General features: G+C 44.4%; 2 protein-coding genes across 3 annotated transcripts in view; one reads left to right on the top strand and one right to left on the bottom strand.

Moving 5' to 3' along the window:
• Positions 1 to 14,371: 14,371 nt before the first annotated feature.
• Positions 14,372 to 26,993, top strand: part of MOB3B (MOB kinase activator 3B) — a 203,950-nt gene continuing 191,328 nt past the window's right edge. The window contains exon 1 of one of the 2 annotated variants that reach the window (XM_060155180.1): positions 14,372 to 14,598. The gene's annotated coding sequence lies outside the window, so the exon portion shown is untranslated. Of the gene's footprint in view, positions 14,613 to 26,993 lie in introns of both variants that reach the window. The other variant, XM_060155179.1, reaches the window with a different exon arrangement.
• Positions 19,282 to 19,905, bottom strand: IFNK (interferon kappa). Its single transcript, XM_060153523.1, has one exon. The coding sequence runs from the start codon at positions 19,903 to 19,905 to the stop codon at positions 19,282 to 19,284; it is 624 nt and encodes a 207-aa protein (XP_060009506.1).

Genomic DNA, 26,993 nt, shown 5'->3' with positions numbered 1-26,993 from the left:
CGGGCACAGAGCAAGTGAACAATAAAATCTAGTTGCAGCTGTTGTCAGTGGTATCCGTGTCATTATCAGCATCATCAAGCAGCTGAATATAAAGTTCCCATATCTGTTAAACCACAACAATTCTACAGCTGTGATTCTAGGTGATACCACCTTAGTAGCCAGATTATTTTATTACTGTGAACCCATCACTGCCTGATCGCACAAAGTAGAGTGTCGCCCACGGAGAAGGTCATTCTAGGCCATGAAACGTACTATCTGGACGCTTCACCCTGTGTTTCAAATCTCTCCGCTCTAGTTCCACTGCCTTTATTTCTCATCCACGTTAAATCAACAGCCCCCACTTCTGATCTTTTCACCCATTAACCGCCCTCCTTTCCATGCCCTTCCCCTGCCCCAATCCGTTTTCTCCAAAGAAGGCAGAGTGATCTTTCTAATATCATCTCCTCTTTGGCCTCACTCGCTTGCTTTAAAAAACCCTCCGTGGGCTTCCCTGGTGGCGCAGTGGTTGGGAGTCCGCCTGCCGATGCAGGGGACACGGGTTCGTGCCCCGGTCCGGGAAGATCCCGCGTGCCGCGGAGCGGCTGGGCCCGTGAGCCATGGCCGCTGAGCCTGCGCGTCCGGAGCCTGTGCTCCGCAACGGGAGAGGCCACAGCAGTGAGAGGCCCGCGTGCCGCAAAAAAAAAAAAAAAAAAAAAAAAATCCTCCGTGACAAGCTTTGACACAATAGAAGGCCTGCCATCTTGGGTGAAGCACAAGGGCCTTTGGGATCTGACCACAGCAAACCTCTCCACCCTTCTCTCTCGCCACGCGTCCCCTCACTCAGGGGCCCTGATGAAGTTTGTACTTCCCCACCCACCTTACTCTCATCACTGCTCTCGCTGCCCTTCACCTGGATGGACTTACTTGTCCATCAGGATTTACCTGTGTCTGATGTCCTGTTCTTCCAGTCCCTTCCCTCAAGTTTGGATTTAGAGCCTCCAGACTTTAAGCTCCTTGAGGCTAGGACCATGTCTGTGCACTAGGTTACACCTAATTGTCTGGCACTTAATACGTTTATTAAGTATATGTTGAATTAGTTACCCTCCGTTCAGGGCTCTTGTAGGTCTCTATGCCTATAGGCCTAGCATAACACTTAACTCATTATTATCACCATTATCATGGGTTTGTTTGTCTCCATTAGACTGTGAGCTTCACACACGAGGTTGGGTCCTTGTCTTATATATCCTTGTGTCCCCAGCTTCCAGCATAGTACCTGCCATGAAACAGAAACTCAACAGGTTCTGAAAGAATGAATAGTATCCACATACCGTTAATCTCAGTTTTGAAGTTTCTCCAAATTCTGAAGCAATAGGATTTATGGACCCCTCTTGGCAGTTCTTGGGTGTTATCCCAATGGTACCACTGACATTTTAAGCAAAAGTTTGTACATATGTATATTTTTCTGGGTGGTGGGGTCATAGCCTTCATCAGATTCTCAGAGGGGTTTCTGATTCCCCTCAAAGGTAGGAATCTATGTCCTAAAGAGTTATATGTAAAAACCAGTTGTGAAATAAAATGTTTGCAAGGAATCAAAGCTACAATGTGTGTACTACCTCACACCGGTCAGAATGGCCATCTTTTTCTTTTCTTTTCTTTCTTTAATTTATTATTTAGGCTCTGCCGGGTCTTAGTTGCAGCATGCAGACTTAGTTGTGGCATGCATGTGGGATCTAGTTCCCCGACCAGGGAATGAACCTGGGCCCCCTGCACTGGGAGCGCAGAGTCTTACCCACTAGACCACCAGGGAAGTCCCCAGAATGGCCATCTTTAAAAAGTCTACAAATAACAAATTCCGGAAAGAGTGTGGAGGAAAATGGAACTCTCCTACACTGTTGGTGGGACTGTAAATTGGTGCAGCCACTATGGAAAACAGTATGGAGGTTCCTCAAAAAACTAAAAGTAGAGTTGCCACATGATCCAGCAATTCGTCTCCTGGCCATATATCTGGGCAATACTATAACTCAAAAAGATACATGCACCCGTATGTTCATGGCAGCACTATTCACAATAGCCCCAAGACATGGAAACAACTTAACCATCCATCGAAAGATGAATGGATAAAGAAGATGAGGTGTATATATATATATATATATATATATATATATATATATATACACACAAATATATGAATATTACTCAGCCATAAGTAAGAATGAAAATACCATTTGCAGCAACATGGATGGACCTAGAGATTATCATATTAAGTGAAGTAAGTTAGAAAGAGACAAATACCATATGATATCACTTATATGTGGAATCTAAAATATGACACAAATGAACTGATCTGTGAAAGAGAAACAGACACAGATACAGAGGACAGACTTGTGGTTGCCAAGGGGAAGGGATGGATTGGGAGTTTGGGGTTAGCAGATGCAAACTCTTATATACAGGATGGATAAACAACGAGGTCCTACTGTATAGCACGGGGAACTGTATTCAATATCCTGTGATAAACCATAATGAAAAAATATGAAAAAACATGTACCTATTTATATATAACTGAATCGCCTTGCTGTACAGCAGAAATTAACACAACATTGTAAATCAACTATACTTGAATAAATATTTTTTTAAAAAAGGAAAGAAAAACCATGCACGCACAAAAGATGTTTCCAAGGTAGTCTGATGAATAAGCCCATGTGGCCCAAGGAGGTAGAGGGCTTGTGTCTCTACAGCCCCACCGCCTCAAGCAGTCTCCCTGCTGCTGGACGGTGGGGGCTCCACCTGTCTGCAGCGGCTGTCTCTTGCCACGTGGATATCCACCTGAAAGCCCCCTCCCACACACCTGTAGGAGCAGTTTGAGACTCATTTGCAGGACCTTCTCGGTTCTGGAAGCATCAAGGGTTTCAGCCCCGGGACCAGCTACTCCGTGTTTCAACTCAGCATTCAGGGAGGACAGGCTTTTCTGTTCAAAGCTGAGAGCCTCCCTTGAGCCACTTTGGCTAGACATTTTCTCTGGCTTCCATCAATAGACTCGGAATTTTTTTTCTGACCTAGACCCACACAAACAAGAGACTAGAGCTTCTCTAATATGCTAAGGAAAAAGCACATTTTAAAAATAACTTGAGCAAATGAATTCATTCTGGTTAAAGCCACCCAGCTACATAACATAAACTAGGGTTTCGCAACAGCAGGTCCTAAAAACGTAAACAAACCCAGAGTCCACGTGAGCCAAGCCATTTGCTGAACAGAAAGAGTCCTTGGCCCAAATTCTTCCAGAATAAAAAATACTTTATAAAAGTAGGAGTCGATGGCCATGATGTGAAAAAAAAAATGTGGGGGAGGTGGGAGGGGTGGGAAAATGAGAAAGTCTCATGACTAGATACTCAAAATGCCAGCTTTCCCAACCAAAAGCTAGAATGATGAGGGATCGGGGGCGGGGCATGAGTACAGCCTGTGCGTCAGGCCCCTGCTCAGACCCTACCAGGACCCTGCCTTCCCTAGGGAAAGTCAGAGGCTACTCACTCTCATGAAGTCAGAGGAAGACCCTGCAGGTTTTACCATGTGTCTGTTGACAAGATAATGGTTCCACTGAAACGGTAATCACATACTGGCCAAAGAAGCCCATACTTTTTTTTTTTTTTTTAGCCCATCCTTTTATAGTAACTTCATTCCCAGCCTGAGTTTTTCGAACATCATAATAATATGTTCTTTCTGATGAGACCCATACTGTTCTAATGAACTTATGCAGAGTTTCATCTCTGTTCTAGAACAATACTTGCTATAAATAATAAATACAGTGATCATCATTTTATATTTGAATAGCTCCCCTTCCACAAAGAAAAAAAAAGTACTTTCTCATTTCTTAGTAGTAGTGAGGTCCTTTCTATGCTGGGAGCACTGTGCTGGAATCCGCATCTTAGAACAGACAGAACTTGGAGAAATTCAGAGAAAGGGCACAGGAATCATTTTTAAAGACTAGAAAATGCAATTTATGGAAAAGGGTTAAAGAACTTGCTATTATTTGCAGTAAAACTTAATACTATATTTCAGGTATACAAAGGATCATGGTCAAATAAGCCACATTTATTGAGTAATGGCTACGTGCTAATTTCTCATTTAACCCTCACAACGACCTTGGAGATAGAGTATCCCCAAGGTCCACCACAAGGACACTGAAACTTAAGTTAAATGAGTGTCCAAATGTGACAGACATTTCTCACAAGTATTCTGCTTTTCTCTCTCTCTCTTTTTTCTCACCGAGGAGTTGGATAGTACTTTCGCCTTCCGTGGAACTCAGGCATGACCACCCAAATGGCCAACGAAATTTGAGCCAGAGACGTGTGTCGATTTCAGATGGAAGGTAAGAAAACCGCTGTGAGCTTTGCCTCCTTCTCACTCTGCCGCAGTGACCATTAACGTTCTGGAAAGTGGCCGCTCCCCAGCCTTGGTCCTGCAGTGGGAGCCACGGGAGCAGAGTCCCCCACCCACTCCTATCCACCCAACGTGAGCATGGTGCATAAGCGAGACATTCACCTTACAGTTTTAAGCCACCAACTTCGGAAGATTGTTTCTGCAGCAAAACCTGTTAGTCACCCAGCTGACTAGAACTTGACCTGCCTCTACTGCCCACAACTTATTTTAACTAACATGCTGTGCTACCTTCCAGGTAGAGAATGATGGTTGTGTCTTCTACCTGGTGTAAGGAGAAGGAAAAAAAGGTCATTATCTCCAATGACTGGAATTGAGATTCCCCAGGGCGAAGTCAAGCCTGAGATAAAAAGAAGTGAGGGGAACTTCTATTGACAATTTACTCAGAAGAGAAAAACAGTTAATGTTTTGATGTATTGTCTCCCAGGCATGTTGAATGAACACTTTGCATAGATTTTCGCAAAGAAAGCTCTACTTAAGGGAAATTTTCGTAATAGAATTTCTGGCTTGGAATTGTTTACTCTGCTTCACGGTCTCTCTCTGGTTTAGCCCATTTTCTTACAGACCTCACAACGATAACCTTCTCCCTTACTCATCAGCCCACAAGATGGTCTTCATTTCCAGTCTACCAGGAACCCAAGGATCTTGGTTGGATCTCCCCCAAATCAGAGCCTGAGACAAGAACTCGAGGGCAGTCAGTTTCTTTGGGAGGTGATTGCAAGCAGGAGTGAGAGAGCAGGCTGACTGAAAGAAGAAAGAGGAAAGGCCAATATAAAACTGACTCATACCTACCATCCAAGGTCATTGTGAGGATAAGAGGAGCTAATATAATTGAAAATGCCCAACACAGCTCCTAGCACGTAATAGGCACTCAATAAATGTGAATCCCCTGCCCTCCGTCTCCTGTGAAAGTTCTGGAGCTGTACTAGACGCTGAGGCAAACCAGCTCTAAGGTCCTTCCAACTCTTCACTTGTGCTTTCCTTTGGGTTTCTGGTGAGGACTCTACCCCCAGTCTGAGTAGCAGTGAGGAACCACTTCAAGTGAAAACCTGATTTAGCATCTGCTGAGATAAACAGAAAAGAACGCAGGAAAGCAAAAAGCCAAGGAAAGGGAATGAAAGTGTAATTCAATTTTATAAAAAAGGAGATTTGTTCTTCTGGAACGTTGGGTGGAAATCTTGCTGAGTGACCTAGCTGTCATAAATCCTCTCTGGAACAAAGTAACACAGGAAGGAAGGGAAAGAAAGAAAGGAGGACGGGAAGAGGGAGGGATAAGGGGGAGGGAAGAAGGAAAGAATAAATAAAAGAAAGAAGGAAGGAAATTATCCAGCAGGGACTCTGCTGGGAATTAGACCATAAGACTCAGGGCCAGTTTAAAATGAAACTTTCCCGAAAACCTTTCAGAGAGATGTGTTTCCTCAGAAGAGCATCATCTGGGCTGTTCAATGCCCAGGGCAAGTCTCTTTCATCTAATTGGACATGAAACACTATCACATTTGAGGTTGGCTGGAGGCCATTCAGAAATTAAATAATTATTCAACCCAAGAGGCTTTCCAAATGATGATGTAGCTCCTTAGGAGGAAATTAAATATTGAACAGTGTAACATATCTAATTGGAATCTTGAGGAAGTAGGGTCCTGAGTAGGTAAACATCTGGGGGCTAACGTAGGGCAGAATGAGTGATGCCCTCAGTTTTGTGTTTTGCCTTAATTATGATGTAAAAAGGAAAATCTTGATTTTTGATGCCAGGAGGGCAGGGGTTGGTTGGGAGAGGTTCCTCCATGCACCTTCCGTTTGACAGTAGAAAGTTTACTTCTTTCATTTCTTTGTACAGATATGCAAGGAGAGCTGAATAGTCACAAACGGCTTCTTGGTTTGCCATACAAGGCAGTTGGGAGTTAATGACTGACTGATCAACCATGGTAGTGGGTAGGCACTGAACACAAAGGTACTGTAGTGATTTCCCCCCTTCAAGAGAAAGGCTATTTGAGACCCTTGCTATGTTCCTGTTTGGAAGAGGGAAGGGGGGTGTGATCAAGTTTGAAGCACCCATGACACAGCAGCCTCTTCTCTATCTTCCTATGCCCTTTTGTATGAATTACTGTGAAGCACAACTTCCCAAATTCACTGAGCACACAACGGTCTGATTTTCCCACTTGAGAAAGGTCCTCAAATCTTACTCTTAAATTGACTTTGGGGATCCAGACTACGTACGGTGTCTTCAGATAAGACTACATTAGATGCTGGTGTTCCTGGCAACTCTCCCTCCTTGGATCATATCTAAGCTGACCTGTTTAATGGTGAGACAGTTCCTCTCAATTACTCAAAGTGCTGAGGCCAACCACAAGTGTACCACACCTGGCTTGTGTCAGGCCACAGCAAAAACGTCAAGCTTATCTCCTGAGAAGAAGAGTCCCTCACTCAAGATTCAAATGATTTAAAAAACCCCAAACCCACAGTCTATTAGGAAGATCTGAAAGAGTATTGGGTCACTGTGAAAAGTACAAACAGATCTTAAAAACAGAAAGAAAGATCACAGTCTCCTTTCAATAAAATTGATGTTAAAACGACTTAGGAAAGAATATGCACTCTATTCGTATAGAGTTGCAGGTAATTGTCCATTATGATTCCAAACTGCATCTTTGTTTCAGCTGCACTGATATAACTCTGAACAGTATCATAGGTTCTTTCCAGTCCTCAGACTATGACCTTTCTATGCCTCAGTCCCACTCCTATAAAATGGGATTGGTCTAGGGCTTCCCTGGTGGTGCAGTGGTTGAGAGTCCGCCTGCCGATGCAGGGGACACGGGTTCGTGCCCCGGTCCGGGAAGATCCCACATGCCGCGGAGCAGCTGGGCCCGTGAGCCATGGCCACTGAACCTGCGCGTCTGGAGCCTATGCTCCGCAACGGGAGAAACCACAACAGTGAGAGGCCCGCGTACCGCAAAAAAAATAAATAAATAAAAATAAAAAATAAAAGGGATTGGTCTAATGTGGATTTCACCGAAAATGACTATAGACATCTAGTGTCATTATAAAGATAACATGTGTAACATGGATTCTTGTCATGGTTTGAAATTGCTTGAAATATTGGGTTGGCCAAAAATATTCATTTGGGTTTGTCCATAAGATATTACGGAAAAGTCCGAATGAACTTTTTTGGCCAAGCCAATATATACATTGTTTGAATTACCATTATTTCAGTGCTTAGGAGGAGCCATGCACATTTTTTTCCAGGACCCAACGTTCATTAACATAAATGCTAGTATTACAGATCCCACAAAGTTTTGAGACAATTCCTCCAACCTTGTGACTAGTCAGAATTTTGAAAGCAAAATCAAAGTAGGTAAGCCGGAAGTGCTCCTTACTTTTGATTTGTTACGTAGACACTTAGATTTGCAAACTGTCTTTGCTTGGGATGAAAGGAAAGACTCTGAGAACATCTACTGTTTGTTAGTAAGCTGCCTGTAATAATCGCAGTTAGCGGCACAATGACACTGGGTAATCAGACTCGGCCAAAATGAATAGAATTTTCACAAAATCTTACCTCTCACCAGATCTAACTGGAGTAGCCCTTGAACTCTGAGTACTGCTCTCCAGAGCAACATGATTATGGGTCTAAGTTCATCAATGACTAGGCTAACATGCTTTCTCCATTTTTACTCTATTGCAATCTGACTGTTATGACGTTGCTATGGTGACACCTTCCCGATATCCCTTTGCTCTTTTGGTACCCTCTCAGAGGAAGCTGTGACGAAGTGGTTTGGCAACAGAATCTTTCTGGGACTTTTCTCACACGTGATTGAAGACCAGCAGGACTTTCCTCTTACCAAGAATGTATAAAGTGTGAACTGAAAATGTTGAAAAATAAGTTGCACTGACTTGAGCAAGGAATGTGAATGTTATTCACCCTGTATCAACCTAACCAGAAATATTCTCTTTTTGTTCCCAATTCCAGGAGATGTCATCCCAAGGGACAGTGAGTCTTGGATTCAGTGTGGCATATAACACATGCTGGGTGCTGGGATCTCTTACCCTCAAGGGGGAGGGGCTACATGAGGGTGGTGTGAGAACGACATGCTGGAAAGAAAAGAAGGTAGTGTTTTCGAGCACTTATCTGTCAGCACTTACAGTGACAGGCACTCTGCCAAGCACATTACATGCAACCCTTCACTGAGTCCATACGATTACTTATATTACTTACCCCGTGTTACAAAATGAAGTAGCTGACTCAGAGAGATTAGACACAGCTAACATGGATCTTTCAGACTCTGAAGACTATTCTCTTAATTACCACGCACCTTGTCTCTCTATAATTCATCCTTCAGATGATCCTGGCTTCTCTCTTTTCCCAAGAGAAGCTTGGAAGTGAGATTCATGAGTGGTCCCATCCAAATGCCTCAGTCTTGTCCCATAGGAACCTGGAGAGGATTATCTGAAACAGCTGAAACGCTGACAACGTCATCTGGGACAAATGCACCCTTGTGGCCTTTTCCACCTAGGTATCAGGACACACAGAACACTAATGGTCATGAGACACAGAATCAATGTCCCAGTTTTACTAGTTGTGTAATCTTGGGTGAGTCACTTAATCCTTCCAGCCTTAGTTACTTTATCTGTGAAACGGAAGTGGTGAAAACCATACTTGTCCGAAGGTCAGGAATGGACGGTTGCTCTCATTATCCATTTTTGCCCTCTATTAGAACCTTTTGAGTCTCAGGTATTTGAGTCTGTGCCCTGGACTCAGATTTATAGGTCCATGATTGCCCTCTTATAAGGCAGCAAACAGAGTTAACAGTCTAATGAAAACATTATACTCAACAAGAAAAGTTGATTTTTCTCTTCTCAAAAGTTCATTTTTCTCTTCTACTTGTTGCCTTTTGAGGCAACTTGTTGCCAGCTTCAGACATTACTTTGGAAGCTCCTTGAGGTGATTTTTCTCCATTAAGAACTGTTAACAGAAATCATTAAATCCCTTTGCTCTCTAGCCTAGCTTTCGGGATCCCAGCCCTTATCCTCTAACTGCATGAAAACTAGCTGTATCTTGGTTTCCAGAGCACACCTAGCATTTTCTCCCTTCTTGTGTCCTTACTGCTGTGGCTCCCTCTAGCTGAAACAGCCTTTCCATCTGACTGCAGCAAGGTCCACCGTCTTAAGTGCAGCTCAAATGCCACATCCTCCCTGAAGCTCCCTACCATCAGCTCCACCCAGAATGAATCTGTCCCATCTCTATGCTCCAATTAGTGCTATTGCTATTTGTATTTCTCTTGTCACTTTTACTAGACTGTAAGCATCTCGAGGGCAAGAGCCAGGGTTGCCCATTGCCATGTGATAGTGGCGAGAAAGTGTGAGGGTTATGGCCATGGGCTTCAGTCACGCTGCCCAGTCTAAAACCTGCCTACATGATGTACTAGCTGCATGACCTTGGGCAAGTTAATTCAAACTTTCCTAGTCTATAATTTCCTCACCTGTACCTACTACCTAGGGATCTTCTGAGTATTAAATGAGATATTCCATGTAAAGTGTTTAGCAAGTACCTGGCATATTGTAGGTGCTTAATAGATATTAAGTATTTGCAATGCCTACAGTGAGGTATTTTCATTAATTATTTCAATATATATTTATTGAGTGCTGTATTAGTCTGTTCAGGCTCTTGCAACAAAATACCATACCACTGAATGACTTAAAGAATAGACATTTACTTCTCACAGTTCTGTAGGCGGAGAAGTCAAAGATTACAGTGCCAGACAATTTGATTCCTGGTGAGGAATCTCTTCTTGTCCTGCAGATGGCCCCTGCTCACTGATGTCCTCACATGGCAGAGAGACAGCAATCTCTGTCTTTTCTTTTTTCTTCATGTAAGCCACTAATCTCACTATGAGGGCTCATCTAACACTAATTATCTCCCAAAGACCACATCTTCAAATACCATCACACTGAGGATTAGGCCTTCAACATATGAATTGGGCAGTAGGTTGTGGGGGGGATGGAGATGGGCACAGAGTGGGTGACAACAATTCAGCCCATAGCAAGTATCTATACATTTTCTATACTTTTATTGAGCTGGTCTAGGGATAGAGCAATAAACCAAACAGAATAAAAACCTTTGTCTCATGGAGTTTATATTCTGCTGGAAAGAGTAAGGCAGTGTGTAGAGGGAATAATTGCTGTCATGGATGTCCACTTCCTTATCTCCCTAACCTGTGAATATGTTAAGCTACGAAGGGGAATTAGGTTGCAGGTGGAATTAACATTGCTAATCAGCTGACTTTAACATAAGAAGATAATCCTGGATTATCTGGATGGGTTCAGTGTCATTTCCCCATAAGTAGAAGAAAGGAAGCAGAAATACAAGAGTGATGCAATATGAGAAGGATTTGACCTGCCTGTGCTGGTTTTGAAGAAGGAGAAGAGGGGCTATGAGACAAGGAATGCGGGTGGCCTCTAGAAGCTAGTAAAAACAAGGAAACTGAGTTCCCCCCATAGATTTAAAAGAGGATTGCAGCCCTGCTGCCACCTTGATTTTAGCCCAATGAGACCTAAGTTTGGACTTCTAAGTTCCAGAACTGTAAGATAAATTTGTATTATTTTAAGCCACCAAGTTTGTGGTAATTAGTTACAGCAGCCGTAGAAAATGAAAACAGGCAGTGTATATATTGTATATCGCATGGCGATAAATTCTATGGAGAAAATTGGAGCGGGGAATGTGGAGAGGGAGTGTTGAGGGTGGCAGTTGACTGTAATTTTAAATAGAGCAGAAAGGGGGGCCCTCTGGTGACTTCTGACCAAGACCTGAAGGAAGTGAGGTAGTAAGCCTTGAAGTATCCAAGTAAAGAGTGTTCCTGGCAGAAGGCACAGCAAGTATAAAGGTAGGAGCTTACCTGGCATTGGTGGGGACCAAAGAGGGCAGTGTGGATGGAGCGGAATTTGTGATGGGGAAGGTAATGGGAGAAAAAGTCAGAGACAAAGGGGTACTTCTTTGTGCTGCATTTACTCTGAGTAAGAAAGGAAGGCCCAGGAGGATTTTGAGTAGCAGAGTGACGAAAGGCAACATACATTTTAAGGGAATTACACTGGCGGCTGTATTGAGAATCAAACAAACGCAGGGCAGGGAGGAAGCACGGGGACCAGGTAGGAAGCTATTGCAGTATTCCAGGCTGCAGGTATTTGTGGCTGGACCAGGATGGTAACTGTGGAGGTGGTGGACGGAGGTCTGCTTCTGGATATCTTTTTTTTTTTTTAAATTATTTATTTATTTTTGGCTGTGCTGGGTCTTAGTTGCTGCACGTGGCGAGCGCAGCAACTAAGAGTAGGGGATACTCTTCGTTGCGGTGCGTGGTGCGTGGGCTTCTCACTGCGGTGGCTTCTCTTGTTGCAGAGCACGTGGCACGTGGGCTTCAGTAGTTGTGGTGCACCGGCTTAGCTGCTCCGCGGCATGTGGGATCTTCCCGTACCAGGGCTTGAATACATGCCCCCTGCATTTGGCAGGCGGATTCTTAATCACTGTGCCACCAGGGAAGCCCCTGGATATCTTTTGAAGATAAAACCAATGAGTTTTTCTGATAGAGTAGAGGAGAAAAGTCAAAGAAGATTCCACGGGGCCTTAAGCAACTGAAAGGTTGGACTGGCCCTTCCCTGAGTTGGGGGAAGACAGCAGTGTGAGCAAGTCTGACAGGGAGAATCCATTCAGTGTGGGTGAACTTTTGATATCTGAATCCTCTCCCTCCCCCATTCTTTTCCTTCAGAGTACTTTTCCAGACGAGCAAAGACACATACACATAAGGAATAATAGCCGATGGGAAACAATATCTACTTCACATCATGATGGGGCCAGTTTGCTGTACAATACAGGGCTCTGATAAAAGCCAGATTGGAGAAGAGATGTAGCCCAAGATGCTATAGATTGAATGTTTGTGTCCCCCCAAACACAATTCGTTTGTTGAATTCTAACCCCCAAGGTGATGGTATTGGGAGGTGGGGCCTTTGGGAGGTGATTAGGTCACAAGGGCAGAGCCCTTATGAATGGGATTAGTGCCCTTATAAAAGAGGCCTGGGAAAGCTTCCTTGTCCCTTTCTGCCATGTGAAGACACAGAGAAAAGATGTCTATGAGGAAACGGCCCATCATCAAACACTGAACCTGCCAGTGCCCTGATCCTGGACTTCCTAGCCTCCAGAACTGTGAGAAGTAATTTCTGTTTATAAGCCACCCAGTCTATGGCATTCTGTTTTAGTAGCCTGAATAGACAAAGAAGCAGGACCAAAGAAGGCTTGAATTTAAAATGCTGGCCCTTCAGAGCAGATTCTGAAGGTTGAGCCATCTTCTTCCAGCCACCAGGTCACAGGCAGGGAAGCTAGATCAGGGGTGGGTGAGAGATAGGATGTGATTCATCATATTGACCCCACTCACTGGTTAAAGTTACCGAGGAAATAACGAAGCTTCCTCCCAACCACCAGGTTCACCATTTCTCCCCACTGAACGGGCCACTAAGGGGATGAAGTGGGATGAAAGTTCTCTTTTCCCTACAGGCAAGGCTGAAACCCAAAGAGAGAGGCAGAGACCCTTCCATTCATGCTTATTGATTAGAATCCAATGCCTTATTGGCCCTGCACATGCCCTGCTCATCTGCGCGCTGGAGCTTGAACCCTATCTTTGAGGGCAGAAGTTGGATCTCCATGTTCTACTTTAATTTCTGAGACGGGAAGCCTTATTTTTCCTCTCTTCTTGACAGAACAGAAAAGACCACGTAATGAGAATTCTGGGGCAGGCAACAGCCTCTTCCTAATTAGGGACAAGTGAGTACTAGAGAAGGACTATTAAAGGTAAACTAGAGTAATTAAGAGACACTTCTACCCTGATTGTTATGGATGATGAAGTGCTGTCTGATTGCCATGGAGCCCGGGAACAAAAGGAACTTGAAAGCAGTGAATGGGGTTTGAGACAATTTGGAAACGAGATTGCATGACTCAACAATGAACAGAAACATTGCTTAGTGGCTGGGTTTTTGTATCTGACCATTTTTTCTTCTCTTGTTTGAGTTTTATATTCACAATATTCATTATCTTTGCATTGCCAAATGACACAGAATTAAATCATTTAATCCAGGGTTGATATCATTAGACCATGACTATTTATTAAATATTTCTTATAATATCAGAATTGACTTGATATTGCAAAGGATGGGTGTGATTTTAGAGGGTCTCACTTGGTGGTTGTGGAAACAACTTTTGCGGGAGGGATGTTTTCTCTGTGTATTCTAGTTTCTACTCAATATATTTCCATACTTCTTTAAAGTGTGTAGTAAGAACTGTAAAATGCAATACTTAGTCATTTGGTGCTTCTCAATCAATGTGCACTAAGATGCTATCATACGGGGAATTAAAAGATGTGGAAGACTCATTCTTTTCCTCAGGAAGCTTATATTTAATGACTCCTACTATGAACTAGGAATACTTTCTATGTTTACTTTACCCTTTACTACCACCCTGCAAGGTAGATACTACAAGGTAGAGGTCATAGACCAAGATCACACAAATAGAAAGTGGCAGGCTGTGGGTTGGGCTTCAAAGTCCATGCTCTTTCCATTACTCCCAGCTTGCTCTAGCAAATTGCTAGAATCTCAAAGTATTTTCCAACGACTAATGCTCTCCTCAGTCGGGCAGTCCACAGCATTTTTCAACAAGTCAGAAAATCCTGGAGAAGGTAAGCAATTTCCTCCTCTCTAGGTGCCTTGGATGTGGCCCTGGTGGACCCAGAACGCACCCGTTCTGATCTGATATCCTACTCCCCGCCCTGGCCACAGGGTCAATGTCTTTTCCGCAAGGCCGGGAGCCCTGCTCAGACTGTCCGTTCCCCACCTCTTTCCGGAGGGAAGATGACCCAAAGGCGACCTAACGTCCCGTTCCGACGGAGCTGCCATTCCGCGGGCAACCGCCAGGGGGTCCCCGCACGCGCCTCCGCATGGTAGCCGCGCGCCGGGTGCCGGTGGGGGCTGCTTTGGAGCGGCGGCGTCTGCAGCTGGAGTCCCGCGCTCGCTCGCCCGCGCGCTCGTTGAGACCGCGCGCGCTGGCCCGGGAGCTCCTCGCTGGATTCGCGAGCGTCGCCCCTCCTGCCCCGAGCTCATCCTCTTCCTCTCGCGCCGCCTGCAGCTGCCCCGGCGCGGGGAGCCGACAGGGCCCCGGGGCAGAAGGTAAAAACCCCACGGTGAGTGAGAGCTCGCTTCAAGCGAGGGGAGGTGGCGCAGCCCGCGGCCGCTCGCGCCGGGTCGCGCTGAGGAGGGTAGAGGTGCGGGGCGCACCTGGGGGCGGGTGCAACAGGAGGGCGGGAGGCGGCGGACCCCGTTTCCCCGCCAGCCCTTCGCTGGCTTCCGGGGCTGGAATCCGTGTCAGACCCCTGCCCGCGTCTTGGCTTCTGGCCGGCTCCTCCCGCGCCCTTCCCGGGTGTGAACAAGAGTCCACCCCGGGCTCCGGGGCCTTGATTTTAAAATATCTGTCAAAAATATCGATCTTCTTCGGGGTACAAGTCTGTCCCCGAATCCATCCCGGGTTGCAGATGACTACAGGGTGCGTGCGGGGCAGTGGGTGGCGGGAAGACAAACTTTTACAAAAGTGCGCCTGGGCAGGGGGACCACGTTTAGGGCGTCTTGATATTGAAGGAGGAGGCTCGGCTCGGGTCTGCGAAGGGGGACTCCGCTCCATCGGCGAGGTCGCCCCGGGGACTGTGGATGCTTCTTGGAGGGAGAGGGTGTGAAAAGGACGTACAAATCCTGCCGAACCCCTGGGCCAACAACTGTCAAATATCTGGAATCCCAGCCCCTCCCTTTCCCTGCACTGAGGAAGAAGGTGGAAACCCTTCAACTTTCCTTTAATTGCCCCTCCCTGCCTTTGGACCCCTCTGGAAGGGTAAAGGGCCGACTCCCGGCGCCTGGCAAGTAAGTACCAGAGACCCCAAACTCCTCAAGATCCCCCTTCACCCACCTTCCTGACCCCTCCCAGACGTCCTCCCCGCAGGGACCACGCGACAGAGCCGATTGAGACCGTGGCGAATAGCCTTTTGTTTCTCCGCGTTTCCCCTATTGTTTGCCTTTCTCACATCTGGCGGGGCTCGGGAGACAAGGAAGCCCCTCGGGTCCTCCTCCCCCCGCCTCCACACCAGCCACCCGGCCAGCTCGCGCCCGGGAGCCCGCCTGGGGAAGGAGAGGAGCCCGACCCCAGCGGGGCCGCCCCACCCGGGCCTTGCGGTTAGAGGGCGGAGGGAAAGTTGTTCCTTCCCCGCCTCCTCGGGTGCCTGTGGCCCTGGGCGCATTTCTCAGGTCTTATCCCCAGCGCGCCGAACAGCGCAGGTCGGGATGGGTGCCTCTTTCGGCAGAGAGTGGAAGCGAGGTTCCGCCCCAATCTGGGTGTCCTTTGCTGGGTTCCAGTGGATTCCGATCTCCGCCTAAAGGCGTGTGGCCGGCCCGCTGCCAGGCGGCGGGACGGGATCAGGGCACTTCTGGTAGGCAGACAGCTTTAAGGCTCTGAGGTCTGCGAGTTTCCAAGGGTTGAAGGGCAGGCGAGTCGCCTTAAAGAGAATGGAGATAGGCAAATAACCTAGGAAGCCTCGAGACTTTGTCTAGAAACAGGAGTGAAGTGGCTCCCTCCAGAATGAACCTGGAGTTCTGTCTTCGCACAGGGCTCCAAGTGTAAAGTCCCGGTCCCCTCTCGGCATTTAGGAAAAGCGGACCCGGAGGACCCAGTGCAGACGCTGCCAGGGCCGAGTTCACGATACCCAGGCCTTGTGAATCGGTGTCTGGAGACAAGAGTTCTCCTGTGAGTGCGCCTGTGAGATTATAGTGGCCCTGTTTCTCTGCCTTTCCTATCAAGTTGTTTGCTTACACATGGTGCTTATTCTTAATGACTGTGGATTATTAAAGAACTAGGACTTACCACCTGAAACTAATATAATATTGTAAATCAACTATACCTCGGGGGCGGGGGCGGGGGCGGGGGCGGGGTGGGGGAAGAGCTAGGGCCGAAGCACAGTAGCCACTCTGAGAGGGCAGGGCCCCCAGCTGGTGCCCCTAGAGTCGGTTAGACTGTGAGAGGAGACTGTGTCTGTACACCTGTTGGAATCTATACCTGCACATAGTCTTACATATACTGGTGTTGTCAGCCTTTTCTGTCTGACTGACACCCCATCAGTCCCCTTCCAAGGAGACTCAACTACACCCTTTTTTTATCCTCCACCATTTGATCCCTGCCCCAAGACAGGGGAGGGAGGAAGCTTCCATCTGAACACTCGTGACCGATGTACCCACTCAAGCATTTTAAGTAGAAACTGCACACTGGCCTCTGCCCAGTTCCAGAAGTTTTCCCTTTACTGGACTTAGAACTTTTGAGCTTCCATTTAATAAAGAAGAACAAAGGAGACTAAGTCAGGAGAGTGGACACATAGAGCACTTTCTCCAGTGACTTCTGAATATTACCAGTGGGACCAACAAAAGAAAGCAAGCAAAATCTTTGAAGCACCAGAAGGCACTTTACAAAGATTTCATTATGAAAGTGATCCCCAAGGAAGGATTCCTTTGAAACTAGCAGCAGCAGCAGCAGGAGAAAAACAAGAAGGACCTGAGTTGCTCAAGAAGTGTCTAAGGGCGTTATTAACAAAGTGAAAGGGCAGTGTCTGTCCCAGTCTACTCCAGTAAGGAAAACAGGGTAATTGCAGTGAAAGATAAGCTTGTACAGTTTCTTTAATTTTAGAATTAAAAGAAAACCCTCCCCAGCATTGTAGAAAAAACCAGAAAATACAGAGAGGTGAAAATTAAAACAGAGGAAGGAGGGATATTATAAACAAGGCTCCATTAAACAATCTTATCCAGGTATTTCCTTGGAATAAATTTCTGGAGATAGGATAGCCAGGTCTAAGGAGTTAATGTACTTTTTAAGGATATTTAAGATGCCATATTGTCCCGTAGGAAACTTTTGCCAGTTTAACCTCTCCCCATCAATACACAGGAGTTTTTTTTCCCTATACCCTATACCCCACTGATAGTCTATATTATCACTCTTTTTTATCTCTGCCAGAATGGTGGGAGGGGAGTATCTTATTGTCTTCTTTTGAATTTATTTAATCATAAATGGGATTAAACATTTTTTCATATTGCCTGTTAGTATTTCTTTGTGATGGTGCCAGTTTGTGTCCTTACCTATTTTTCAGTGAGAGTGTTCTCCTTTTTCTGACTAATGGTGCTCGTAATTAAAGCATCCTGTCTGACTCCTGCCCCTGCCAGTACAATCAGACAATCTTTATTGACTGGAAGTGCCAATTCTCTTCCTTCTTGCATTGCAAGCATTTAGCAAGACTGCAACCATAACTTGCTGAAGTAACTGACACAGTCCCAGTGAAGTTACAAGGGAGACCATGCAAAGGCATTATTAGAGAAATTCATGGAAAATATTAAGTGTATACTTTCTGCTCAGTAGCTTGCATGCCCTAATTCCTTTGTAGCTTGTAATGCTTTTTTAAAATTTAGAACTACTACTGATGAGTAGTTTTTTCTAAATGGATTATACTAACTCATTTTATTGTCTGATCCTTCCACTGATAACCAGTATCTAGTTCTTGTGCCTTTAAACATTTCTTCTAACTTTTGGACTGAATTTGCCTCAATTTTATCATAAGACTTTCTCAGTTTGACTACGTTGTTGGAGCCCTGTACTTGGATGAATCTTGAATCTAAACAGTTTAGCAGCGTGCTGTTAAAGTAATAGCAGGAGAAGCCTTCCAAGAGCTGAACCGGGTACATTTCACCCTCTTTGATGCATTTGGGTAGCCACAGTCTCTGTTAATTCTTGCTTGAAGGTAGATGGTTCTGAAATGGGGTAGAGGAGAGAGAGGAAGAGAAGATTCATTTCAGCTAGAAGATGAATTAATACAGATGAAGGACCACACAAGAAAATTTAAGTAAACAATCTGGGTAATCTAGGTACAAAATAACTTTCAAAAAGATAAAGTCTATTAAAGTGTCATGTATTATTAAATTGATTTAACAGATAGAAAGTGGCTTTCTAATTGGGAAAATCCAATCTGAAATTCTTCCATAGTCTGACTGTAGACATTTCATTCCAGGCAGAAAACAAACAAACAAAAAACAATGAAAGGCAGATATTAAACTTTTCTGTAGCATTTTCCATGCCTTTAGATATAAAAATCACACTGTATGCATTAGGAATGAACAATGCTCTCTGCATTAAATCATAGGCATCTAATTCAACCATCCAATATCACCATGGATCTTCACTCTCTTAAAATAATAAAATACCAAGCCACAAACTTTGTATCATTTTAACTAAACCAAGTTGAGAAGCAAATGGGCCAGAAATTTCAATTTTTTTTTTTTTTTTTTAACAGTAGGGAGACAGGAAGGGTTTTAACTCTATGGGAGCGTGTATAAGCTCTTTTAACGTGCTGAACTTTCCTAGAATAAACAACCTTGGCAGCAAGAGGCTTAAGTCATTGAGGTGTTCCATTTTTCAATATTCTCTGATCCGTGTCCTCTAGCCATTGTTTTGGTGGAGTTCAAAGGTGAGAGACAGAGCAAAGCAAGTACGAAAGAGCAAAAGGAAAGAGGAACAGAGAGTAGAAGATGGAGGGGGAATCCTCCTTTAAAACTGTCTTCAGGACTTCCTAACGAGACTCTTGGTCACCCAGGAGGTGGTTAGCATCACTTTCTTTCCGCCAAACTCCAGAAACAGTGAACATTACCTAAACCACCACCAATCCAACCGAGGGGAGCCCTGGCATAGCACAGTAATCCTTAAACAGAGGATGAAGGAGGAAGAGAAGGAAAAGGAGATTTTGGAGAGAAATGGAATTTGAATTCTAAGAATATACCTTATTTCCTCCTGAGTAGTGCTGTGAATTTATTAAAGAAGTAGAAGCATCTTTTGATTTCCACTCGGACGATCTCCCAGGCGCAGTGACTGTATTTCTTATCTTTGAGGAACCTGTCTATCCTGTTGAAATACCTCCTCAGCTCTAGGTTGCTCAGCTGGGGGACTGGAGTTCCTGACTGTGTCCGCTCATCCTCTGCCACCTCTCTCATGTCTTCATTTTCCTCCTCTTCTTCCAAGCATTGTTCCAGGTATTGCAGCTGTTGATCAAGTCCGATTTGGACTTGTCTCAGGTGTTTCTCTTCCCAAGTGGATTTGAAGGTGTCTTGAATGAAGATGTGGAAGACCTGTCTGGACATTTCATAGAAGGCCTCCTTAATGTCCCTCGTCAGAGGCTGGGTGTGTGAGAGGATCTCTTGGGGCAACTCAAAAGCTTTGCTTTCTCTTAGACACTCTATAGGAAATGACTTGCTCATCCTTCTCAGAAGGCTCAGATTTTTCCAGGTGACTCTCCTCAGGTGAACATTCAGCAAGTTACAGTCCAGAGAGAGGATGCCGGTGACAAACAGACCCACGAGGCACACCGGCCACATACACTTTCTAATCACATCAGGCTCGGCGCTCATTGTTTTTCCTCACCCCCTTAGCTGAAAAATCCACAAGACTCAAGGTTGACAGTGAGTGAGGTTTTAGGTCTTAAGTATTACTTCGTGTGCCTTTTATACACCTGGGTATCTTCAGTGGGGAGGAGTTTTCTCATTCGTCATTTTATGGTACTCAGGGTTTCAGCCCCTTTGCCTCTGAGGCTTTTTTGACTTTGGGTGACTACATTGACTTTGGAAATGCAATCTTTTTTTTTTTTTTTCTTTCAGAGAAGTGAGCAAAGCATTATCATTGTGTTATCTTAGGTGCCTGGGTGATCCATCCCAGTACTATAGAATCATCAGAACCAGCCTGATGCAGACTGTTTCAGAAAGAACTGAAAACGGGGACTCTATACACTTACTTACCTAACACTATTACATAAGAGCGAGCAATCCTCCAAGGAAATATTTTTACCTGTCCCTGTAGCCGAACATCTTCTCTCATTGAGTTAATCATAGACGTTGACAAAATAACTATGATTATTTGATTGCAAGACCACTAGAACATAACATAGGTTAGGTTGTTTCTAATCTTGATAAATTAAGTTTTTTAAAAAATAATTAATTAATTAATTTTTGTTTTTGGCCACATTGGATCTTCGTTGCAGTACCTGGGCTTCTCCTTGCGGTGGCTTCTCTTGTTGCGGAGCATGGGCTCTAGACGTGCAGGCTTCAGTAGTTGCGGCACATGGGCTCAGTAGTTGTGGCTCGCAGGCTCTAGAGCGCAGGATCAGTAGTTGTGGCGCGTGGACTTAGCTGCTCCGTGGCCTGTGGGATCTTTCCGGACCAGAGCTCGAACCCCTGTCCCCTGCATTGGCAGGCGGATTCTTATCCCCTGCGCTACCAGGGAAGTCCTTAAATTAAACTTCTATGTTTGGATATTTTCTCTTTTTATTTGACTTTTCTGGGCCTCAAAAAAGATGAAAAACAGAGTGGGTCGTTGAGCATGGCACTTATCACAGAACAGACTAGGCCAGCTTAGTTTTCTGTTGCCATTAGGAAATGTTGAAACTCTCCAACTGTCCTTTCCTTTAGTTAAACCTGAACCAGTGCTTACCACCCCTGCATAGCATTTTGTATGATCTGATCTCTTTCTTAGAAGTTCTCCAGAGGGTTGTATATTGGGGAATATTTTTCTGCCTCATTAACTTCTCTCTTGTAGTATCATGCTTTTTTTTTTTTAACTTTTAGATATGGTTTAGACAGTATTTTAAAACTTTAACTTAGCTGTCTTTCCTTCTTGTTTAGAGGTTCTGCATGCTGGAAAGTTTTTTTTTGTTTGTTCCTGTTTGTTTTTGAGGAGGTATATGAGTAGGTGATCACCCATTTTAGCCAAGCTAATTCCCACCTGGATCAGTATTACTGTGGTAATAATGGCTGTCCACCACTTATGGTTTTCACCCTGTTTGACCAGATAACCTTCTTCTGGTTATGGCCAAAGAAAATTTCTTTCTCCAGGAATGTGAAATGGGATGTCATTAAATAAGGTTAGCTTTAATTACCACCTTAAAAAAAGAAATGCATTAATTTTCAATAAAATCATTTTAGAATGGTAAGCAACCACCGTTCCATAAATATGGCAGACTTGGACTGCAAAATTGCTTAAAGTGTTTGTGTTTAAATTAGCTGGCTACACCAAAGGCTAATTGTAGACAAGTGAGACTTCTTAAAATCCTGGCTTTTTGGACTGGTTTACTATGAGAAGAAAACCTGCTACATAATGTTACTCTATGTGTTCTCTCTGTATAAATTCAGATTTCACAGAGATATTTTGTGGGATGACTAACTTAGAAAAATAATTAGGAGAATGGGCCCTTTTACACAGGAATATAAATTGACACAAACTTCCTGGATAGCAAGGTGGTGCCGTGTATCAAAAGCCTTAAAAATGTACATAATCTTTGACTCAGCAATTCTCCCTCTAGGAGTTTATCTCCAAGGAATAATGGTGGATGTCTTTTAAGGACTTAGCTGTCAGGAAGTTCATCACAGCAAAAAACTGAAAACAATTTAAATGTTCAGCAGTAGGTACTTGGTTAAGTAAACCATCTGTAGAAGACATCTGTGCAAGCATTAAAAATTATGTTGTGGGAATATATTTGGTTACTCGGATGGATACACTTCGTAGCTTAAAAACAAGTTTATGTGGTAGTGTATAGTCTTATTTGTTAAATATAAACATATGCATATATGTACAGAAGAAATCTAGAAGTATATATGCTACAAATATTGAGTCATTATCTCTGACTAGAAAAATAATGGGTGATTTTTAGTTTTGTATTTTTATTTACCTAGACTTTTAAAGTTTTCTATAGGCAGCAAGTATTTCTTATTTAATAAGGCAAACTATTTTTCAACAAAATATATTGAAAAAAAGAGATATTATACGTCTGCAGCAGGATCAATGCTACTTTATTTATGTAAACATTTCCGTTCTAGGGTACTTTAAAAAGGAGATGTGAATTTTCTCTGAGATTCAGTTGTAATTCAGTTGATATGAATAATATAGACTACGTGGGAGTTCAGTGTAGTATTGTTACAACTTTGCATATAAAGAATATAGGTTTATGTATATATATATATAAAATACATATATTTATTATTGCACATACGTACACACACAGAGTTTATAAAGTGCAAATCTCTTCTGAGGGCCAGACCTTCTTACATACCTCACTTAACTTCTTATACCTAAAGCTTTTTGAATTGTCGCAGTCAGAACTGCTTGTTCCTCTTTGGGCTTCTACAGTACTTTGTCCTCCTTAATTCTGGCTTTGTAAAGTAAATAATTGTGTAAGTGTTGATCTCCCAGTTTTGTGTGCCCCCCACCTCCACCCACCCAGGGTGCTTAACATAGTTCGTGCTTGAGACAGTTCAAACGTACTAACCAAGCTAAGAGATTGTTCAGTTGACCTTCTGTGCTAAGAGGTTCTGCCCGTGGGTGATGGAGGTGGCTGGAGATTTGGCCGTTGTCAACCGTCTTGAAGGTCCCTGTATTTTCTGCCATGTACAGTTTTGTCATCTTATCCCCCTCACCCCATATTCCCTCCCTCTATTGTCATTCCATATTGTATCCTCATTTATTCAAAACTGTATTTTTAGCGTCTACCGCATGCCAATCCCTGGGCTAGGTCTTGAAGAAGGAGGGATAAGGTATAGTCCATGATCTCAAGGAGTCCGCGGTTGGAGAAGTAGGTATGTTCTGAGTGTCTTAGGTACAGGAGTAATTCATAGGTCCTCCCTATAGCGTGTACCTCATTCCTCATGTACAATATTCATGACGAAAAAGGAAAGATGATGGACATGCCTGTTGTCCCCTCTTCCACCATTAGAATTGCTTGATTTAGCAGACAACAATATGGAAGACCCATGCAATATTTGGAATGCACCTTTACTAAATATCATTAATTTTTTAATCTAAAATTCCAATTTAATGGGGCGTCCCGTATTTTGTCTGGCAACCCTGTCCACCATGCCGGCTCCCATTGACCTCTTAGAGCAGAACTCAGACACGAAGGCCTCTGCAGGAAGCTTTTCCTCTGCTAGCTGTCCACCTTATGCAGGGGGGCATTCGATTGTGTTTCTCTGTGCTGGTTTTACTTGTGCACACATCCCTAACAACTGTGCACAGTCCGAAGAGGGTACCTGCCACACTGAGACAGAATAGCACACACACGTACTCTCTCACATAATTGTTGTGATCAGAAGCATTATTGCATGATCAGTATTGGTCATGCCTCTGTTCTGTAAAAGCCATGCCATCTGACTCTATCTCAAAATATAATTAGAAAGGTGAAAAGAATGGCAGTGTAAGGAATCGTTTTTATTCCAGAATTTGTCTGTCACAGCTGCCCAGTCTGAAACTGTGGGCTATATTTTCACATGCTAACATGGTACCTGCTCTCATTTCTCTCGATCATTTCTATGTGGTCAGACTTTCCTCAGGGGGAAAGCTGATTAGCAGGGGCTGCCCTGTTGTCAATGGAACTGTGTGAATTTGACATGTGGATGACATGGTTAACAGTAATGGGCAAGACGCAACTTGTTTGACAAAATGGAGATGAGACATTTCAGTCTAGACAAGATAGCCGTGACTCAGCTCACAGGCATTTGGCATCGTATGGTTAAGATTGATAGCTCTCCGGGAAAAGGCAAGTTTTGAACCAGGGTGAGAGTAACATGTGGGTCATCCATGTGACTCAGGGCATGAAAGTCAGTCATTCTGTTTGTGGGGTCAGAAGATGATTGAGCCCAGGAAGGAGCTCAGAGATGGGAAGCCTTGTGTCCATACCTGTCAGTGCTTTCCATATGGCGTGCAGACAGCGGTCACCACAAAGTCATGTGCAGCTCTTTTAGCCCAGACCAACCCTGAAGCTCTAATAACTGGGTGTTTCACTTATTCCCACTGCCTCCCATATTGGGGTCCCCTCTCCCCTGGTCCTCTAGTCCCTTTACTTGGTTGTTCTTCCCTTAATGACGTACCTGATATAGAAATTTATAGTGACTACACAAGTAATACGTGGATATGTGTCCATATAGTAAAAATTTAAACATTTCAGGTAAAGCGAAAGCTTTGCTTGCCAGCTCTGCCTCCCGTCATGCCGCTCTCCTCCCCTGCGGTAACGACAATTATCAGTTTGGTATGTCCTTACTTGATATCTGTCTCCCCACTAAACACTAATTTCCGTGAGCGCATGTCCAACAACTGGCTTGTTTGCTGCTCGTTCTTGAATGCCCACAGGGCTCACAGAGATGCAGAGACATCTGGACCACTTCCATGGGTGATACGTGGCATGGGAGTAAGGGGACTTGTATGTATTTTTAAAAAATTGCCGAAACAGGATTATAAAAATTGTGATATGCTTTGAAGTTCAAGCCTGGAAGTGTATTCCTGTGACTGTATATATGATATCATTTGGATATCATTTGAAAAATCTATGTTATAAACCCTTTGCGAATGTGAAGCCCAGTATAAATGGCTCATCAGACCTGGATCATACAGATCCAGGTGACTTTCCCAACACCCTGCACACAGTAGGTGCTCAATAGTTATTTGTTGGATGATCAAGGGAAGATAATGAAGCCATGTCTCAGTGACAGGGAAGATATTTGGTGGTTTAGTTCTTCTGGTGTAGAGATACGGGGAGGACAAATTCAGGTGCTGGGGAAACTTGAGAAGTTCACAGAATGGTAGATGGCAGCTCAAGCATTCGTTCAGTGTCCCCTCCTACTTCCATTGCTTTTGTCTTTGGGATTCCCCGAGGCTGGTTAGGTCATGAGCACCATCGTACCTCTACTCTGGTGGTATCACGTAGTTCTAGTTGTTCTTTTAAAAATATGTATTTATTTTGACTGTGCCGGGTCTTAGTTGCGGCACGTGGCATCTTTGTTGCGGCATGTTTAGTTGCGGCATGCGGACTTCTTGGTGATTGCGCGCGTGTGGGATATAGTTCGCCGACCAGGGATCGAACCTGTGCCCGCTGCAGTGGGAGCGTGGAGTCTTACCCACTGGACCTCCAGGGAAGTCCCAGGTCTGTGTTGATTGGTTAGCTCATACATCCTCCCCTCCAGACAAGACGTGTGTCTCACTCAGTTTTGTATACTTGGCACCTCTTACATAAAGACATCAAATGTTTGTTGAATAAAAGAAGGCTGTGTGATTTGTTTTTTATGGTTCTCAAGTTCGGGTATTAACCTGTGCTGAAAAAACTGAGCGCTTCCAAAATCATCCCTTCCCCCGCTCCTCTGAATATTGCCACTTCTCTGTATTAATTGCTCCTGGTAACTGTCACTTTATATCACCCTTTTGAAGGCTCAGTGGACAGACTTACCCCTGCTTCGCTTTTATAGCCCAGCTTCAGATTATGCACATAGTAACTTCCTACACAGGAATAATTTTAGCTTTTAGAAAATGACCCCAGATAAATAGAGATTTAACGTGGTGGAATAAGTATGTAATAAATAAATATGCACCATCAGTAAAACCTACCCTCAGTTTGGGGTTTATCAGAACAGCTTCCATCTGAATCCTATTCCACTGTTGTTTCTTTTGGTCCGTTTGAACCCTAATGGGGCTTTCACTTCTGAGATGGTGGTAAGCATTTCAGATGAGAGAGGTCACCTACCAGAATAACGCTCCCCTTTACCCACTGAGTAGATGTGGATTTCCTCCCAGACCATATCTGAGTGTGCCTGTAGTCTGGAAAAACAACAAGAGTGGAGTGAGTGATGGACAGAGATGTCCTCTTGTCTTGGATACATTTTTTTTTTTTTTTGCGGCACACGGGCCTCTCACTGTTGTGGCCTCTCCCGTTGCGGAGCACAGGCTCCGGACGCGCAGGCTCAGCGGCCATGGCTCACGGGCCCAGCCGCTCCGCGGCATGTGGGATCTTCCCGGACCGGGGCACGAACCCGTGTCCCCTGCATCGGCAGACGAACTCTCAACCACTGCGCCACCAGGGAAGCCCTTGGATAAATATTTTGAAAGGAATTGCCGTGGCAGAGATGATGACTGTGGCTTCTTTTAATAACTATCAGTTTGAATGTGGTCATAAGGTTTCCTGACATTTATGAAGAGCACAGAAAGGTATTATTATGGAAAAATTTAAGTGGGCTTTTCTTTTTCTTTTTTTAATTTTTATTATTTATTTGGTTGCGCTGGGGCTTGGTTGCAGCAGGTGGGCTCCTTAGTTGCGGCATGCACGTGGGATCTAGTTCCCTGAACAGGGATCGAACCCAGGCCCTGCATTGGGAGTGCGGAGTCTTATCCACTGCGCCACCAGGGAAGTCCCGAGTGGGCTTTTCTTTGACTGACAGAAGATTCACATGCCCCAAATTTTAGGAGGTTTTTTTTTGGTCTGAGCAATGCCTGGGTTTGAGGATAGTGTCTGGAATAATCTACTAGAGCTATGGGCAGTGGGGAGGGGCCTCTTTTCTTCCTGACAACACCCTTGCCCCTAGGTAGCCTGTGAAGTGCAGACTCTATATCATAGAATGTAGGGTTGGAAGGACACTGAGAGATAGACTCTTGAGGTCAGAGGGGTAAAGTGACTTGCCCAAGGTCAGAGTGA

This window comes from Lagenorhynchus albirostris, chromosome 7 (genome assembly GCF_949774975.1).
Source record: "Lagenorhynchus albirostris chromosome 7, mLagAlb1.1, whole genome shotgun sequence".
NCBI lineage: Eukaryota > Metazoa > Chordata > Mammalia > Artiodactyla > Delphinidae > Lagenorhynchus > Lagenorhynchus albirostris.
This window is presented reverse-complemented; position numbering and strand designations above follow the sequence as displayed.

What these genes read in the sequence shown, in the direction of transcription:
- IFNK (XM_060153523.1), bottom strand. Translation starts at nt 19,905, where the DNA reads ATGAGCGCCGAGCCTGATGTGATTAGAAAGTGTATGTGGCCGGTGTGC.